The 18,922-nt window shown below is 40.6% G+C and overlaps 2 protein-coding genes across 13 annotated transcripts in view; both read left to right on the plus strand.

Moving 5' to 3' along the window:
* Nucleotides 1-71: 71 nt before the first annotated feature.
* tlr9 (toll-like receptor 9) lies at nucleotides 72-3,987 on the plus strand. Its single transcript, XM_042002867.1, has 3 exons — nucleotides 72-158; nucleotides 388-3,348; nucleotides 3,458-3,987. The coding sequence occupies exons 1-3, from the start codon at nucleotides 126-128 to the stop codon at nucleotides 3,662-3,664; spliced, it is 3,201 nt and encodes a 1,066-aa protein (XP_041858801.1). The 5' UTR covers nucleotides 72-125; the 3' UTR covers nucleotides 3,665-3,987.
* Nucleotides 3,988-5,011: 1,024 nt separating this feature from the next.
* Nucleotides 5,012-18,922, plus strand: part of LOC121651356 (ERC protein 2-like) — a 156,555-nt gene continuing 142,644 nt past the window's right edge. For 7 of the 12 annotated variants that reach the window (XM_042003489.1, XM_042003492.1, XM_042003491.1 and 4 more), the window contains exons 1-5: nucleotides 5,012-5,115; nucleotides 6,992-8,113; nucleotides 11,354-11,377; nucleotides 11,485-12,222; nucleotides 18,297-18,371. In XM_042003489.1, coding sequence (XP_041859423.1) covers nucleotides 7,262-8,113; nucleotides 11,354-11,377; nucleotides 11,485-12,222; nucleotides 18,297-18,371 — 1,689 coding nt within the window. In that variant the 5' untranslated portion in view covers nucleotides 5,012-5,115; nucleotides 6,992-7,261. Of the gene's footprint in view, nucleotides 5,116-5,485; nucleotides 5,540-6,991; nucleotides 8,114-11,353; nucleotides 11,378-11,484; nucleotides 12,223-18,296; nucleotides 18,372-18,922 lie in introns of all 12 variants that reach the window. The other 5 variants (XM_042003495.1, XM_042003500.1, XM_042003493.1 and 2 more) reach the window with 3 other exon arrangements.

The following is an 18,922-nucleotide window of genomic DNA, read 5'->3' on the forward strand; positions in this document are numbered from 1 at the left end:
CTTTTATGACCACATACTTTCACTTCTGCAGAAAAAGATCCCGTTTCTTGTCACTGAACAGACAACTTGATGTTCTTTTGTGCCTATGTGCTCTCCACTTGGATTAAACATTTCTGCATCTTGATATGAATTTTAAAATGCATTTTCCACCACTTGTGGTAAGTCTCATGCCATTCTATGTCACTGAGAGATGTGCTTCATTTAACTCTGATAAAATTGCAAACTCGCATTATCACGGACAGAAGTGTACTTGAAATAAGTCATTTTTTGTTTTATTTTAATGTACTTTAATGTATATTACAATAATAATGCATTGCATAGCTCCTCAAACTAAATTTTCTGAGCCATCAACATGAAACTGAATTGAATTTTACCCCTTTTTTTTAGGCTCTGATGATGATCAGCTTCAGTCAGCTTCTTATTTATGGGACGACTATCAACATCAAGTTTTTCCCATGTGATGCTGATATGAATTCTACAATAGTGGACTGCTCTGACAGACCACTCAAATCCACCCCCCACATCAAGGCTAACTCTGTGTTGCTAGTCAATTTGAGTCTGACTAGGATACAGTATGTGGGCCCAGATGCCTTCACTGGTGTTCCAAACCTTAACATTCTGAAATTAATGGGTAACTGTCAACCAGGTAGGCTGAGAGCTCCAGAGAACCCTTCATGCAAAATGAAGATCCACCCTGATGCTTTTAAAAGCCTGCAAAATCTTACATCCCTGTATCTGTCAGGAAACAGTCTCACTTCCATTCCACTGTTACCTGAAAGCCTGCAGGTGCTTGATCTACAGAATAACTGCATTGTCAGGATTGCTGCCCCTCTAAACACTCCAAATCTTGAAACACTTTTGCTTTCCAAGAACTGCTTTTATGCAAACCCTTGTGACCAGTCCTTTTACATTAATGAGACCGTTTTAACAGAGCTCTCTAAACTCAAAGAACTTACTTTAGGATATAACAACTTGACAGCTGTTCCTAAAGGACTGCCATCCTCACTGAAGAAACTGGATTTAAGAGAAAATACAATCACCGAGGTCTTAGAAGGAGCATTTGCCAACCTAACTGCCCTTGAATACCTGAATTTAGAGTGGAATTGTCAGCGCTGTGACCATGCGGCAAGGCCTTGCTTTCCATGCCCACAAAATGCATCTCTCCTTTTCTATCCAAACTCCCTTTATGCCAAGAACAGCTCCATCACCTTCCTAAGCCTAAGGGGAAATTCTATGAATTCATTTCCAGAGGGCCTTTTCAGACCACTGAAGAATTTAAAGGGACTGGACCTCTCTGACAACTTCCTGGCATATGCTATACGAAATGGCACCTTCTTTGGAGAGCTGACAGGCCTCACTTGGATCAGCCTCATCTATAACTACGAACCACTAAAGACATTTCCAGAATTGGTCCTCTCCCCTGATATGGAAAAGATACGTGGACTTCAAAATCTCCTGCTGAGCGGTAATTTTTTCCACAAACTTTCAGGAGAAAGTTTTAAAGTTCTGTCCAAACTTCAAAATCTGACAAAGCTTGAGCTGAGGATGAACTTCATTAATGAATGCAACATGACTTCTTTGAAGCAGTTACCTTTTCTCACTGATGTAGATCTCTCCCAAAACATGCTTAGTTTTCTTCCACCCTGGCCAAACCCATCAACTGTGGGAAAGGACAACTTACAGAGCCAGAACGTGTATACAGACACTCTTCAGGACCACCCTCCTATTATAATAGACAGAGAAACAATGTTTTCAAGTGACAATTGGGAATCCAGCCAGTCAGATAACCTGGAAACAACAGTGGACAGTGAATGTCAAATCCCACCACCGTGGTATTTTAAGAATAAGTTTTGCAAAGACAAGAAGACATTTGACTTGTCTCAAAATGACATTGTGAGACTTCATGAAAAAATGTTAATAGGATTAGAAAATTCAGTTTGTTTAGATCTTTCTTACAACTATATGAGCCAGACATTGAGGGGAGGGGTGTTTAGAAACATGAAGAATTTAGTGTTTCTGAATATGTCTTACAATAGGCTTGATCTTTATCACGACAATGCCTTCAGTGAACTCAAATCCACTCTGAAGGTATTAGATGTTAGTAACAACGACTTTCATTTCAAAATGAGGGGCATGGGCCATCGTTTTGAGTTCCTTCATAATCTGACAAACTTAAAAGTGCTAAGCCTGGCAAACAATGGCATTGGGATGCGAATAGATCAATGGCTGATCAGCAGTTCTTTGGAATACTTCTACTTTAGTGGAAATAACCTAGACATAATGTGGGGATCTGATAACAATAAGTACACCCATTTCTTCCAGAACCTAACAGCGCTCAACTACCTTGACATCTCTAATAATCATTTGAAGTCAGTGACACCAGAAGTGCTGTGTAACTTCCCAATAAGCATTAAGGCCCTCAGCATCAGCAGCAATTTGCTCAAGTATTTCCCCTGGAGAAACATCTCAGCACTTAGCAATTTATGTCACCTGGACCTGAGTCGAAACTTCCTGACTGATTTGCCGGATGAAGCCATAGAATTTGGAGCCAGCTTTTCCCTTCTGGATCTCAGTCACAATTACCTTACTGATATTCCTGAGAATTTCTTCAGTGAGGCAAAGTCACTACAATATCTGTATCTCAGCCACAATCAGATCAAAGAGCTGAACCATCAGCGTCTCCCTGCACCTTTTAAAAGTGGCAGTGTCCTTCAAAAACTCACCCTGCATGACAACCCCTTCAAATGCGACTGTGATACATCCTGGTTTGCTGACTTCTTGCGGACTACTTCAGTACAAATTCCTCAAATGACCACTCATATTCGCTGTGAATTCCCAGAGTCTCAACAGGGGGAGCGGGTGCTGTCAATGGACCAGCGATCCTGCCAGGACATATATGGTAGCTTAGCCTTTGTCATCTGTTCCTTCTTGGCTGTGACGTTTACTGTCCTTCCTCTGCTGCAACATCTCTATGGCTGGGATGTGTGGTACTGCCTTCAGGTGCTGTGGGCAGGACATAAAGGCTACTCGCAGCTGGCTGGTAGAGACTCATGTCATCACTATGATGCTTTTGTGGTGTTTGATACCAAGAACCACGCTGTGAGGGATTGGGTTTACAAAGAGTTGACTGTCAATCTGGAGAACTGCGGCCACAGGAGATTTAGTCTCTGCTTGGAAGAACGGGACTGGATTCCTGGACTTTCTTGTATTGACAATCTACATAATGCTGTGCACAGCAGTGTGAAGACAGTGTTTGTGCTGTCCAGGGGGGCAGATGGAAGCGAGATGGTAAACGGTGTGATCCGCCAGGCTTTCTTCATGGTACAGCAGAGGCTTCTCGATGAGAAGGTAACTTTTTATTTTCATGTATTTATTTTTGTGGGCGTCTGTCTTTTAACCTCTGTGAGATGTTTATGTTCACACTAAAAAATTAATTTCTGGAACTTTCTTTAAAAAGGTGGATGCAGCTGTGCTGGTTCTGCTAGATGAGATGTTCCCAAAACTGAAGTACCTTCAGCTGAGGAAGAGGTTGTGCAGAAAGTCTGTGTTGTCCTGGCCAAAAAACCCAAGGGTTCAACCAATTTTCTGGAATCGAATGAGAATGGCATTGTCATCAGATAACCTCAAATTTTATGACAACAAAATGAGTGAAAGTTTTATATGATGTCCTTTTAATGGAGAACTAATGAGTGGAATTCCTCCCTTCTGACATGACCTCATTTTGACAAAGTGACCATTCTATAGATATGTACATTTCTTTATATAAATTATTTTGTTGTATGCCTGTATAGTTCACTTTTACAGATTGTTATATTTTATGATGCAGATATCAGAGAGACATGATAAGAAAAGCACTGGTGTGATGTCTCAGTGTTATTAAATCTCTTAAAAAAAAAGACAACCTCTGTTAAGTGGACCTCAGTTATCATAAATACTTCTGTGCCTATCTGTTATCACATGCCAAAAATTAAAGCTGTTAAAAATGTGCTATTTGCCTTTCAGGATGTGATACTGATTTCAGTCTTAATATTTCATTTTTTTTAAACCTCTAAGTGAATTCATCTTTGTCTGTATTGAACTTTGAGGAAGAATTTGTGGCCTGCAGTTAATTGCAATGCTGATAAATCTGACTTTAATCCACATGAGTAACTTCATCTCAGAAATATATTAAGACCACAGTAATGTCTACCTGCAAAACAACCCCACCCTGTACTTTGAAAATTTCACTTCTCTTTGGTTAGATGCTGGGAGGAAATGAAACTATAGTGATGATTTCTTACAAGTTACACATCACTAAAAGCTTTATTCACTGCAGTTCAAGCTGAAATAAATAAATAAAAACAAAAAGCCACCTGTGACTTCTCAGCAGCCTTTAGTGTGAGTGGGTTGTTGTGCACCAATGCAAAGAATAACGTGGTAGTAAACGATATTCAAGTTAAGCCTAATGATGGTAACTGCAGTAAAATATTGAAAATAAATCCCCATGTACACTTGTAATGTGACTGTAGTCTATCCTGTGAACTACTGTCCCAATTTCATTTTCTGCATCATGATCTGGCAACTCTACCTGACAGATGGCATCTCTTTTCTGAGAGTGAAACCTCTGATCAAAAATAGTTATGGTGAATGGAAATATGATAAACTCAGCAGCTGCAATCCCCATGTAAAATGTTCAACCTGCTCTGGAATACCTCAGGTCACGCCATTTAAGTCTTTATTGAGTTATGCAATAGATTCTATTCTGGATTGTATTTATATTCAGTGCAATCAACTTTCATACGAATTCGTGCGTAAAAAAAAGAATAATAATACATTTAAAGCTTCCTTTTTATTTGTTGTAATGTCTCAGAATTAATTTCTCAAACTGAAGAATTTACAAGTGTCATAACCGACTGACACTTGTGTAGGTGGTCTGGAAAGGAAACCATCCAATCATCGCTTTTCATGCGGCCCCAGCTCGTCGCTCGGTCGCGCACGCGCCAGCTGGGTTTTTGCGCGCCCACGCGGACCCGATGGCAGGACAGGTCATAGCTGAGCCGGTGAGATCATGGAGTCTGCGCCGAGGTCGGACAGGATACGACCGGGAGTCAGCAGTGATGGAGAGGTGCCTGTCCGGTAAGCTACGCGTTGAGTACACACCTGGACTTCCCGGCGTTATATGAGCACATTATTCAAACAAATGAAATTGTGTGCGGTCAGTTTGCGTGACAGATTAACCATTATGTAAGGCACTAGCTCCAACTCATGTAGCCGTGTGCATATGAGCAAGAAACTAATCCCTCATGCCGTGGTCGTAGTAGAATTATTCGGGGCGTTTGTGTCCAGGTTGCGTGGTCACATGCACAACGACCGTTTTCTCCATGTGAGAACTACAGACTGCTCCGTTGTTTGATCATTACGCCAGGTTTGGTGTATGTTGAACTTCATGATACTCAGCGTGTGGATGATAATTAGTCATGCACATTTATAAATTCTGCTGTTGCAGCTGGGACGGTGACTCGACTTTCCTGTGCGGCAACAGCTGGCTGTCAACTTAGAAGTAAGTGCAGGCGGTTGTGGTACAACACGAAGTGAGGCAGACATGTGATTTACGCTTTCACATCTGTCTTTTTTTTTTTTTTTTAATGATTTCACTCCGCTTGACACGAGAGCGTACAGCTCTGTAAAGTTGGTGCGTGGCCGTTGAACGCACACCCGAGTTAGGGCACCTCCATCTTAATGCGAATAATGTAAGTTTAATACTGCCATGACATGTATGCCACTACTTAGTTTAAAAATAAGTAGATACCTAACTTTATTATCTTATAATTGCAGTTATAATTAAATGATCCAATTCTTTCGCGATGTACTTTAATTATTCATGCAATCGGTGATTCCTTTACTTGCACTGGAGGCACAATTTTAATTCTCAAACAATAGTGGATAAGGGATTGACGGCTATGTTATGACTGACAAGCAGACTTAACCAATCTCCCAGTTGTATCCCGTGCAGTGACTCCCAGCACCCAATCCTCTTAGATTAGAGGAGGGATTATCATTTGGATTTGCTTCTGTTTTGCACAGACCCCAATATCTAGTCCACCATGGGCTGGGGTTTATACATATATATATATATATATATTGCTTTGATAATGCATGGCTTTTAAGACATTGATTTGTTCTATTGTGGATAAACTTTATAATATTTTGGATCTCGTTGGATCAACTAGAATTTGGCCTAAATTCAAAGTATCTATTTTTGACCTCTATTTTTAGTTGAAGCCTGAGGTATGTCTACAGCCTGACAAAGTTTGACTGTATATTTGCAATTGCCCATAAGGGATTGCAGATAATGAAGACTGGTCTTCCAATTCCCACTGCAATCTCCTGAGGCCAAAACAAATCGCACAGTGTTTTTTCTTTTTTCCTCAAACCTCAGAGGGCATTTGAGTCCAAGCAGCTTTCAACAATTACGTTTAGTGCTGTCCGCGGTGCTGAAATGGTGTCCATCTCCTCTTGCTCAATGCATCCTCTAAAGTGACGACTTTGGCTCTGTTTTAAACTCAGCTGGCAAACATGTTAGAGTGGCTGGCAGTATTCTGTGTTCCACCACTAATCTATAGTCTGGTCATTAAAATAGAAGTTGATTTCCTGTTCTCAACACTCCCACAATCCTTGATAAGGAAGAGAGGATTACCAAGTGCTGTAGTAACTGTATGAGAAGTTGTTCACAAGATCAGTGGTTCTCAGCTTGTGGGGTTCCACAGTCTTGCTTTCCAGTTCTTTACTGCCTAAAGACCTCTCCCCAAGAAAAATCGAGAGTCTCTGTTACAGGTTAGGTTTTATGTTAGGTTTTACAAATAATTAAATGTTCTGCTGGGGAGGTTTGTGTTGCATAATGAAAAAGAGTTGTAATCCCTTGTCATGGTCATATTTTTTTCTTTTTTAAATACTAAATATTTTTCTGTCATTGCAGTTTGATTTGTCTTTATATTTCTCTTTTCCTCTTTAGAATCCATGATGACCTGGTTTATAGTGGGAATCACAAGACCTCTGGTCTATGTGTCTGAGTGCTCCATTGCCAACGGTCACTGCCATTTTTTACTAAAAATACTAAATAAGACCCAGCCTCAAGCCCTAAACTGTCAGGGCTGGACAGGTGAAAACTGAATGGTTGAGAAGTGGCCTTTATTCTGTTCTTCATTCTGGCTCCTTCAGGGGACATGAAAATTAGTCCAACTCTTACAATTTCTTCCCTGACGTCATATTCTGCCATACAACAATGCCTTTAAACATAAGAGCCAAGCCCTCACACAGCAAGCTGTCTGCTGCTGCAAAGAGTGATGTCAGCACATCGCATTCACGCTTCTCAAGGTCTCCTAAACAGGGCAAAGGTAAGCAGGCTGTAAGCTCAGCACCAGGGTCCCGCTCTGGGCTTGAGCCAGGCTCTGTGTCAGGGGGTGTGCCTGCACCAGCATCCAAATTTGCTGGGGCTCAAGGGTCAGTGTCAAGGCCAGCTTTGAAAATCAAAGCTGGTACAGCAGCAGACAAAGGCTCAACTCATGGTTCAGCAACGGCTCCAGGTGGTAAAACTCTGTCGATGGAGAACATCCAGTCTTTGAGTGCTGCCTACACCACTTCCAGCACTGTGTATCCCAGTGAACGTGAGACCTTGGAACCCTCTGGTGGGTACCCCAAAAGCACCATGACATTAGGCCGAAGTACCAGCCGCTCCTCCTACACTGGCCGGGCAACAACCATGGGCAGCAGCCCAAACATCACATCCTCTGGGATGCATCACATGTCAGAATCTGCTGGAGACCAAACCATGCTTACTGCAGGTACTTCCAATCTGAGACGGCAGTCTGGAAGATTTACACACACTCTAGATTCAGCTGGACGGGGAGATGTTTCCACCTATGATCTTCAGGCTCAGCTGAAGGAGCTGCAGAGAGAGAATGACACCCTCCGGAGAGAGCTGGATGGAGGAAGGGATGGAAAGACAGGTCACAGCATGAATAGTGTCAACTTCTGGACCCCAGATGTAAAGAGAGACAAGGGGGGTAGGCGTGAGGAGGGAATGAGGACCTCAGTTGTGAAGGATCAGTACAGGATAAACCAAGAAGATTTACAGGTAGGAATGCTGACAAACAAATAAATGCTAAATATTTCTATTTACTGTTTCAGCTACTGCAACCTGAGTCACATTAAAACCAAGTGCCACTCTTGATATAATGATATAAGGTTCACTTTGTTTAATTACACATCACAGTCGGACATATTGTGTTAACCCGCCCATCTCCTATGAACATCATGTCTCTCTTGTAAAATCATTTCTTCTCATCTTCAAGGTTGCATTGAAAGGCTTCCATGCAGTTAAGTTGTAACAATGTTTGCCAGGCTCCATGAGTTTCCATGGGAACGTGGCATCCACTCAAGGTGTTTGCCCAGTTCTAAAAAAAAAGCTCACAGCTTCTCTTGAAGGAATGGTGACCAGTCTGTTCTGTGCTATCTCTCCCCATAGTGTATCCCACTCAGTGTGAGGTGTTACCCATCTGTCTGCATGGTTACTGTGCAGTATCTGTTTATCTTTTCTCAGCGTTTTTTATTTTTTATTTTAGTAAATCCTGTAAGCCTTCTGTTTTCCCACTTGTTTGTGGAATGTTTTACTTCCTTGTGTGTCTATTTTTCCTAGTGCCCCCTTGAGAGGAAAATACCTGAAATTTGCTCTTCATTATGGTGTATTTCAGAAAGCAGTTCACACTATGCGGAAACTTGTCTTATCGAATTTGTGTTGCTCTTTATCTTGAACATGCAAAAACTTAAATCATGTCTTCGCTCTCCCATTGTAACCAAGGAGCCACCTCTGCATTTGTATTTATAGCTTTTTCATTTCACTTTATCACACAGTATGCGGATGTTGTGACACTCTTGCACGCACACATACACTTTTTCTTATTTTAAAAGCAAAAATGAAAAAAAGTTCAAAATTTAAAGGGAAGAAAATAGATGCCAATCCAACATCTGTTCGCTTTTGGTGCATTAAGTTGCCTGTTATAGGTATATATATATATATATATATATATATATATATATGTGTGTGTGTGTGTATATATTTATAAGCTGATTATCAGTTTTTCCCCCTTCTGCATACTGCATTTACTCATCCTTGATCACTCCCCTGCATTTTAATTTACACAATCTGTCCATTTTCTGGCAAGTTTAAAGAGTTCATGCAGAGGAGAAGGTAGATTGCACCTATTTATATGTTTTTTTTTAGCGTTAATCAAGTGTTTGCTTTATATTATGTTGCAGTTTAACTTTAATGGTTATGTAGTTACCAACAACTATTATCTAATATAAAAAATGTGACTATTTCACTCTTTCTGTCTTTCTGCCTTTATATTTGTTATAATCTTATAATCTGGCTGTCCTTCACACACACTCCTGCAGTTGTTCAGCTCCAGTAGTTGCAACATTGATTTGTCTACTTCATTGAACTGCTACAATGATTTTCTCTCAGCTTTAACCCTTAATGTGTGTTGTAATATTTAGAATCCTTCTAGACAAAACTAAAAGAAAAGTGTTAATACTGATTTTTCATGCCTTTTATATGTTGATCTTGTCCTTTCTCACAGTTTTTTCCAGCACCCCCCTCATTTTTTTTACCTTGCTCACTGTGACACAGTAGGAAAGAGTTCAGTCTGACAGGAGAACTTTGGAATTAACATAAAGAATGTCACCTTTTCTCTCAGCTACAGTGACCGTGTTGTCCCCCCAGCCATCTGTTTGTTTAGTGTGTGTGTTGTGTAATCGTGTATGTGTACACATGTGCACAGTCTTTGCTGTGTATGTTTGTGCACTGATGATTGTCCTCCCACTCTAACTTGATATTCAGTGCTGGCTGTTGCATTGATTATCCGTGTTCGCCCTCGTCTCCCTCCTACGTCTCAAGTCTGTGTCCTTGGTGCTCCCCACCTTCTGGACAGAAGCAGAGAAATCAGAATATTTGAGCAAAAAATGAGTAATAGCTTCCCACAGAAAATGAATAATATTACTTAAACTTTAGTTTTTTGTTTTTGCTGAGGATTCTTATTCATTTTTTGTCTCATACTTTGTTGTTTATCATGATCAATACCACTAAACTAAACTAAACTTAACTGATCTCCAGTTTACAAACCACCAAATCCTCTCATTTGATGATATAAAGTATAAATGTTAGGCCACATAAAATAATGGTTGCAAAACTTAATGGAAAGAAGACTTTTCCAGATGCAATTAAACAATTGTGTTTTAGGCCTCTGTTGCTGCCATTGATATGGGGAACCTTTCCCTGGGTTTAAATACCAGCAATCACTGGGGGGAAAAGTCACACCATCTGTTAAAAATAATGAAAAAGCTACCTCAAGAGTTGCAAGATGAGCAAGCATTTTACAGGGAGAATGGGCAAAAAGTCCCCTAATTGCTCTAAAAACCAGGTCTGAACTTTGACTCTTTACCAAAGGAGATGTTTATAACTGACCATGCAGGATAAAAAAAGATTAAAAAATTAAGTATTTCATGTTTACCATGTTTATGAAATGCCTCGTGTTTATATAAAAAAGTTCCAAAACTATCATTTTTATTCATTATGGAAATTTTAAATATATGATAATTGATCACTCAAAAAGATGCTGAAAGACTGATTTATGCATTTGTCATTAGCAAACTTGATTTCTGTAATTCACTTCTTACTGGCTTTCCAAAGTACATTGTTGCTATACTTCCAAGTTTTTGATACCTCTACCCAAAACCAAACATAAAAAAAGGATACTTGCAGTTTAAAAAGCTCTGCACTGGCTTCGTTCTTCTTTCAGAATTTATTTGAACATCCTTTTACATACCTAGAAACTTCCAAGAACCCAGAACCCATGTTTTGGAATCACATACTTCCAACAACTCTGCAATCTTCTACCCTAATTTACTAAAGAAACAGCCTTAGGAAAACTGAAGATGAAACACTTTTAGTTAAATCCCTAAATTACTATACAGAAACATCAGAGTAGCTGACTCTATATGTTTTTTTATCTATTTATTTTTTTAAATAAGGCTCAAAACAGACATTTCACATTACCATTCAACTTGAAATTGCAAATGAACCCATCTTACTTCTCCTTTCATCACTTTCTGTTCTCCCTCTGTTTCTAGAGGAAAGCTCGCCCCCTTGTGGCCAAACTGTGTAACTTTAATTCAGCAACTTTACAAACGACGATGACTGCAGTTATCTACATGACAGCTATTTAGAGGCATTTATTTTTTGTCTGCTTGCTTTTTACTTTGGCTTTATGTGCTGTATATCTGTGTGTGTTTTCTGCATCACATCTATCTGCTGCAGCCAGGGGATATCAGAAGAAACAAGGTCTGTTTTATGTGACACTGTGTATGCCATGTCTATTCTCAAATTTCAGTTTTGGCAATCATAATTAATATGTGATTACTGAATGAAATGAAAATTTGTCTTTATAGCAGCTTCCACTAACAGTACAGGAGCTTCAGGAAGAGCTGAGAGCTCACAGGGAGATGAACTGTCGCTTGCGGCAACAGCGGCAGCAGGGAAACTCCTATCGAGAACACCATGTGGACCCTGACTTCAGAGGGGGTCTCAGCCCTGGCCACAGCCCCAGACAAAGTCCCAGCAACCTGCACAGTCCTGCAACAAAGAACAGCCCCAGAGCAAGCCCATCCAACACCTACAATCCAAGGCAACAGGAAGCTGACATCATCATTCACAGCCCTGGGTATGGCTGTACCACTGCAGTAGCCTCACAGAGACTAAGCCCTGCCAACACCATTCAGCCTGGGCTGAGGAACAACCCAAGTCAGCCTCTTTATGGTCTCAGCCAAGGTTTGGGAGTAACCTCCAGCTCGAGTGCCCTTCGGACCTGTAGCCCCTGTCAGGTGCCTGGTTGTGATGGATTTTCCTCACCTCCTCCCCTGGATCCGTCAGAAGAAAACTTCTTCCAACTGCAATCGGAGCATGAGCGGCAAGCCAAGGAGCTGTCCCTGCTGAGGAAGACCATGGAAGAGATGGAGCTGAGAATTGACTCTCAGAAGCAGACACTGGGTGCTCGAGACGAAAGCATTCAGAGGCTGCTGGAGATGCTTCAGGGTCAGGGACATGGTGGACGGGGACAGCGGACAGGCATAATAACCATGGCGGCACAGGAGGCTGAAGCCCAGCTTGAAAGCATGCATTTGAGAGAGGTGTGTGTTTTTTTTTTTTTATATAAGCATCCTTGTAGTCCTCAAATCGGAGAATAGTTATTTTTCAGTACTAATAATTTGTAGATACAATCCAGCAGCTTATTATTATTATTATTATTATTATTATTATTACATAACTTTGTTATGCCATGAAATTTTATTTATAATGGAGTGAAAAATCCCAACTGCATGTAATTTTCAATACCAATACAGATTTTGGGATCTATCTATCTATCTATCTATCTATCTATCTATCTATCTATCTATCTATCTATCTATCTATCTATCTATCTATCTATCTATCTATCTATCTATCTATCTATCTATCTATCTATCTATCTATCTATATTAATATATATCTATGTGTGTGTGTGTGTGTGTGTGTGTGTACTCGAAATGGTCAACAACAACAATGGTCAGCTTTTATTTGTTTAAGTATACTTGATCTATTTTCAGTATATTTATATTGCCTGTGTTCATTGGTGAGATTATCAACATTAATATTTGGCCATGCGTGTGTGTTTCTGCCGGTGTGTGCACCTGTTAGTTTGTCTGTATTATGAAGAGTGTGGGAGCAGAAAGCAGCTCAGCAGGTCTTATCAATGGGCCAGATTAACATACGGAGAGCTCTAAGCCTGTGTTCAGCCATGCAGTTTTGCTATCTCACTCTGCTTGTGTGTGTAAGTTTGTGTGTTCCCGAGGATGCACATGCTCACATGGCCGATGTTCATAACCCCTGTTGTCTGTGCGGTGTGCTTTGCATTTGGCAGCTATTCTACTACATATGGCATGTGATGAGCTTGTTGCACTTTCAACTAGAATAATAATTGGAAAAAGCTGATACACTAAAAAAAAAAAGAACAAATGTTTTATGGTATGCTTCACTCTCTCCTGTTGCTCTGTCTTTGTAAGAGACCATCTTTGCTGTAAGTTTAGTTGCAGCACAGGTGTGCCTGTATCCTCTGTCGTGAGGGCTAGCAGTAGGCTGCTCTATAGCTCCTCACTCCCGCCTTATCTATTTTTAACTCCTAAATCTTCTTAGCCTTTAATTTCTCTACCTCTATATCTGTGTGTGTTTGTGTGTGTGTGCACTTTCCATGTCTGTGCATGCTCCCGATATTGTTTGTGTCACAGTGTTCTGGTTTTTCTGTCTCTTTGTTGTTAGTCTGCCTCTCTGTGTCCAGTCTGAATAAATGTGTGCATGTGTGTGTTTGTGTATATGTGAGCATGCGTACACATCTGGAGCCTATCGGCTTAGCGTTTCACACGAGAACACTCCCTCTCAGGATTGCCAGTGGCTGATGGGATATCTACCCATGCCGGGTGTTTGGCTACTGAAGTGATTTTGTTAAAGGGGAGTCTGGGTGGTTCAGCCCATGCTAATTTAACCATTGCTGTATGTGTATGCATGTGTGTGCATGTCTGTCTCTGTGTAATATATAGGGACCCAGCCATGCTTTGTGTGTAAGAGGTGAGTACCTGTTCACACACACTGTGTGCCATGCTATTTTTAAGCATTTGACAACTTAACACATGCTGTGTAAGCTATGAAAGAGGAGGAGGCTATTGGATCTGAGAGGTCTGTCAGAGGGGGAGGGAGAGATGGGAGAGAGGTTCTGTTTTTCTAAAGTAGAAAAACAAGCTGTGTTTGTCTGAATATTAATGTATGATTAATGAGTGAAAACACTCTGACCTCCCTGATTGAAAAGAGAGGGTGATTGTTGTTCTTTCCTTCCCCTTCCCCCCATTTCCTTCTGGTCTCTTCTCTTGTGAGGTGGGGTGCTGGATTCTTTAGTGGAGTATATATACATGTCTATACATATATTTGTATATATGCACATATATGAAGGAGAGACATTGATGTATGCATATACATAAAAATCAATTAAAATGAATTATGACACATAACTATTTACTAATTATAAGATATGCTTAACTACAGTATATGAAGCACTTTAAGCATAATTATTTAAGAATCAAAGTATTCTAATAGTCAAACCTGAAAGTTTATTCATTTATTTTTGTTATTAAATAGTTATGCTGTGTTTAAGGTTGATTCTGTCATCACTTTGTGGTTTTTGTTGAATTCGGTTGGTCTCACTGAAGGATTTTTGTGCACTAAAAGAAGAACCGTGTTTCCGGTGTAGGCCTCTCGTCTTTGTTTATATGTTCTACTTGCACTTGTCACGGTGGATGCAAGCCAGTGATGGTATAGTTTTGCAGTTGCCTTTATTATAGGGCACTTCTCTTAGTTTTCTGATTAGCTCCGACGGAAACCAGCCCAACTGCTTTTCATTACCACACCCATTGCTCTCTTCTAAATGACCCAGCTTGTTTACTTTGAGCCGGGATCATAAATGGCTCCATTTTTAGCTTATCTTGCCTTATTTTTCCTTAAAACATGATTATGATAAGGGCTTGATACTCTTGATGTTTGAAGAGAAAACGGGATTTGTGTTTATTTAGTAATGTAAATAGAACGTATGACACAATGTAAGAAAATGCATGAACCTTCTAGTCTTTCCTCCTTTTACTGTACCATTCACGACTAACAGACCACAGCCATATGTGAAATATCTTGAACCAGCTGTCTGTGTTTATATGTGTATGTTCTGTGGATGTGCAGTATATATGGATTCAGAACCCACTCCATCACTCCTCCACCTGCTGATATGTGTTGTCAGGGAATGGTGTGTATAGTGGTGCACTCTCACTTGCGTTTCCTCTTCAGTTTTGTTAGCTGTCAACCTGTTTTAGCTGCACACACCCAACATAGTAACACAGACACATGTTTTTCAACCATTTCTTTTTGCTGTTTGATTGACTGACATGACATGAGCTGAGAAGGAAAGATATGGAAACCATATGAGTGGTATTTTTTTTAAACATACTTCTGTTTACTTGTGAATGTAAATCTTTGCAGTACCAACAAAGTCCACAGAGTGTCAGTGTTCTGTTAGAGTTTGACTACTGTTGATTGCATACACTCTGAACCGAACTTCTGTGTGAAGAGACACACAAACACACACTTATACACACTAAGAGGCATAAATCTGGGGCTAATTGACTCTCCCCAGCCACCAGGTCCCTGTAGACCCAATAATAACAGCTGCACCACTGGTCTGTTCCTGCCCAGCCCTGACCTGCTGCCAAAGGCGCACACACTCACACCTACACACACATGCTCGCACACACATTCTCACTGTGAGATTTTTTACTTTGGCATTTACACATTCTTACATATCACACTGCTGATATTGTCATATGGTCTGTAGGGGCTCTCAGCAGAGTTAGGGTTCCTATTTTCTGTGAAGACATCTCACTATGTGTGGGATCAGTATGTTGCTCTACCATTAAAAAAAAGGTCAGAGCCTGCACTTACGGCTCCCCTGGCCTCAGAGCTCCTGCTGCTTGTTTTGGCAACTCTTCTCTATCTTCACCCCTCTTTCAAACATTGATAAAACTTCAGAAATGTTGCTTTTTTCCATGCCAGCGTGTTGGAAGTGGAAATTGATGTCAGCAAATCCATATTTTTTTAGGGATCTTTTTCCTTACATTTTTCTTTCTCATGCCAGAAGTCTAATAATTTTGATTTCTTCTGTGCTTGTCTGTCCATCAGTGTTTTCCTACTCACTCTTTCACCCCCTCCAGGCTGATATGCTATCTTTTGTGGTTTGATTAATTGTTGAAAAGCCTGTCCCAGATGCCGCTTTTTAGGCCTACATTCTTGATACGCCACTTTCAGCCTTTGCTGAATAATCTGCACTCCAGTAACATTAGAGGGCTTCTGTAAATACGAGCAAACAGACACCAAAGCTCCACACTCCCTGTTGAAACCTGGGCACCACATAGCTGCTACAGTCTGTTGAACTCCTAGAATGTTTTGGAAAAAGAAAAAAAAATATGGGGGACAACATTACAGCCCTTAAATCTCCTCACAGCTCTCCAACCAACCTAATATCTCAGAAAGACTTTGATTCGCTTTGATTTTCCATTTGTTTTGTCAAACTACTCTTTTAAGCCACTGAGCTGAAAGGCCAGCACATTTTCACATTTGTGACAAGCAAATGTGTTTCCTTTTTTCTTTCATTGAGGGAGAGGGGATGGGAATGTGATTGATGAGTGTGTGTATGCATAGAGACTGTGCATGCTGTGTTTTGTGTATGGCATCTATGACACCATTGCCTTGAGGCTAAAATTGAACCTTTTGACCGTATCCTTTATTCAGGATGGTGGGACTTATTGCTATAGTGTTACGTTTGATCCAATTCATTCCATATGCTGAGTTCTCTGACACATGTGGAGCAGAAAAGACAGTCTTTGATGACATGCTCTCTTGCATGACTTAATTTCCCCCTCTGAGAGACACAACAGCTTCAAGAATTGTTGTTGAGCTGGTGTTGATATGGGGTTTATAAACACTTTCTCCAAGGGACAAAAAAATGGGCTCAAATAATCAAAAAGATAGACAGGCACAGGGTGGCATGACCACACTGAGAGTGACACTTTATTACACATTTGGTCAGCAGAAGATTAGGACTGTGGCTGCAGGGGGAAAGCCAGTCTATAGGAGGCATGCTCTGACAGCAGTAATCCCTCTTATCCACAACTGACATGGACAAGAGGATAACGTCCTTGTTTCCTCTCATTTCAATGCAGTTGCAGAACTGAGAAAAAATGTGAAGAAATTTTCTTCCATTGCCTTTTCCCATAGGTTTGTTTATGATTGTTATTTAGTCTGATTGCCTCAATCTGAGAAAGCTCATCAGACTTTCTCATATTGTGAGTGATTGAGGGCATCTGCCTCCTTTAGATTAATTTCAATGTGACCTTTTAGTTTTGCATGAATTGTTTATAAAAACTTTACTGAACAGAACACAGTTGCTACTTTCCCATATCTGCAGCAAGTAACCCTCCCCTTTCTCTCTCAATATGAAGAGGGGGGACATTTTTCTCACTAGTAAAAACATCTGTGGATCACCTGCAGCATGTATTGTTTCCATACAGTATGATGAGCCTCTGCCTTCCGATAAAGACAGATGTAGGTGCGGATTGAAAGAACAGTGCTTGGCATCACTGAAGCGCCCTGTGAGCAGGAGCCACTCCCTCATTACCACAACTGAGCAGAGCTGCTTGGTGGTCAGCAAATTAGACTGTGGTTGTGCTGGGCGGTGTCTGGGTGTGAATATATTCGACTGCCTTGGTGTACACATGGCCCTCTCAAAGGAGAACATTGCTCTTGTTCTGATGTTTAAATAAACTTTAGAATATTGTAGTTTCTTAACAGAATTTCATAGTTATATGTTTCAGATTTCCAGCAACTTCACAAACATGTACATATATGTTGAGGCTCTTACAATAAAAGTTATATTCCCTTCAAGATGAAAAGATGCTGTGTTGGTGTGAAGGCAGTTTAAGTTTAGCAGTAGTGAATATCTGATATGGCAGAGGGTTAATGTACCATTTTCATTAGCATGTTTTTGTGCACTCGCATGTGCGTGTGTGTGTGTGTGTGTGCATTACTATTAGGTTGAATGTGTAGATGCTTTTGTGAAGGGATGGCTGTAGGTCAGAGTTCCCATTAATTATTGATAGGAAAAGCTTGGCACATGTGCTGACAGAAAGCGTTGCTATGCAGGAGCTTTAGCGTGCCAGAGACTTCTGTGAGAGAGACAGAGAAAACAAGTGGGAGATAATAGAAAAATTCAAACTAGAAGAGAGATAGAGAGATTTTAGGACCTGAAGCAGAATGTGTTTTCTAGCTGCTAACAGAAGTCAGAAGGGTAGAAAAAGATAGGGCAGACAAAACAGACACCAGCACTTGGTTTTAGATAATGAAAGAAGTACACAGGAGAGTATCAGATCAGGGACTAGCCTGTAGGTCATAGAAAAAGTTTTATTTACTTTTTTGGATGCACAGCTTTCAAAACATAATGGAGTGAAAATGGCAGGGAGCGAGGAAGAGCTGGGACTGGAGAAACTGATCAGTGCATCTTTTTGAGTGAACCTGTAGGTGTTAGAAAGTGCTAAAGATGATGAGCAGGCAGGCTTATTTTTACCGGGTTCCTCCGCAGGAGCTCCATCGCCGGAACCACCTCCAGGCCGATCCGAATAAGACCAGAGCTTTGCAGACTGTCATTGATATGAAGGTAGGACTAAGAGTGGATCTCAAATCTGCAAGAGCATTCAATGTTTTGATAGTGTACTATATTAGAAGTGGTTATCTCTATAATCAGTTTGTTGCCAACCAAATGCAAGGTTGTGGTGCTGTGATGTTGCTTCAGCAGTTTGCTTCTTGCATTGCTACATGTCCTCTAGGTTGATTTGATATCAGCTTTGTGCAATACAGAAGATTAATTATAGATGAGCACTGTTGTGATCAACAGCAGAGGATGTCAGACCCAAAACATACATGCGTAAACAATTGAAAGAACATTGTCTCATTGTTACGTACCATCTGTAGGACAGCCATGCCCAAGTAAAGTCCATTATTGGCCCATGCAGAGTTGAGCACTTATTCAATTTGTTTCAAATGTCACATATGGAAGCTTTCACTCTCATCTCAGCCCTTTGAAGTCCTTAGTGCTGTGAAAAACGCAGTTGACTCCACATGAGTCTGTATGTACTCCCACACACACACTTATATTTAGTGTTCATCCAGCAAACAATTCTTCCAAAAGTGGCTGCTTTACAGCAAAAC

This window comes from Melanotaenia boesemani, chromosome 13, assembly GCF_017639745.1.
Source record: "Melanotaenia boesemani isolate fMelBoe1 chromosome 13, fMelBoe1.pri, whole genome shotgun sequence".
Classification (NCBI taxonomy): Eukaryota; Metazoa; Chordata; class Actinopteri; order Atheriniformes; family Melanotaeniidae; genus Melanotaenia; species Melanotaenia boesemani.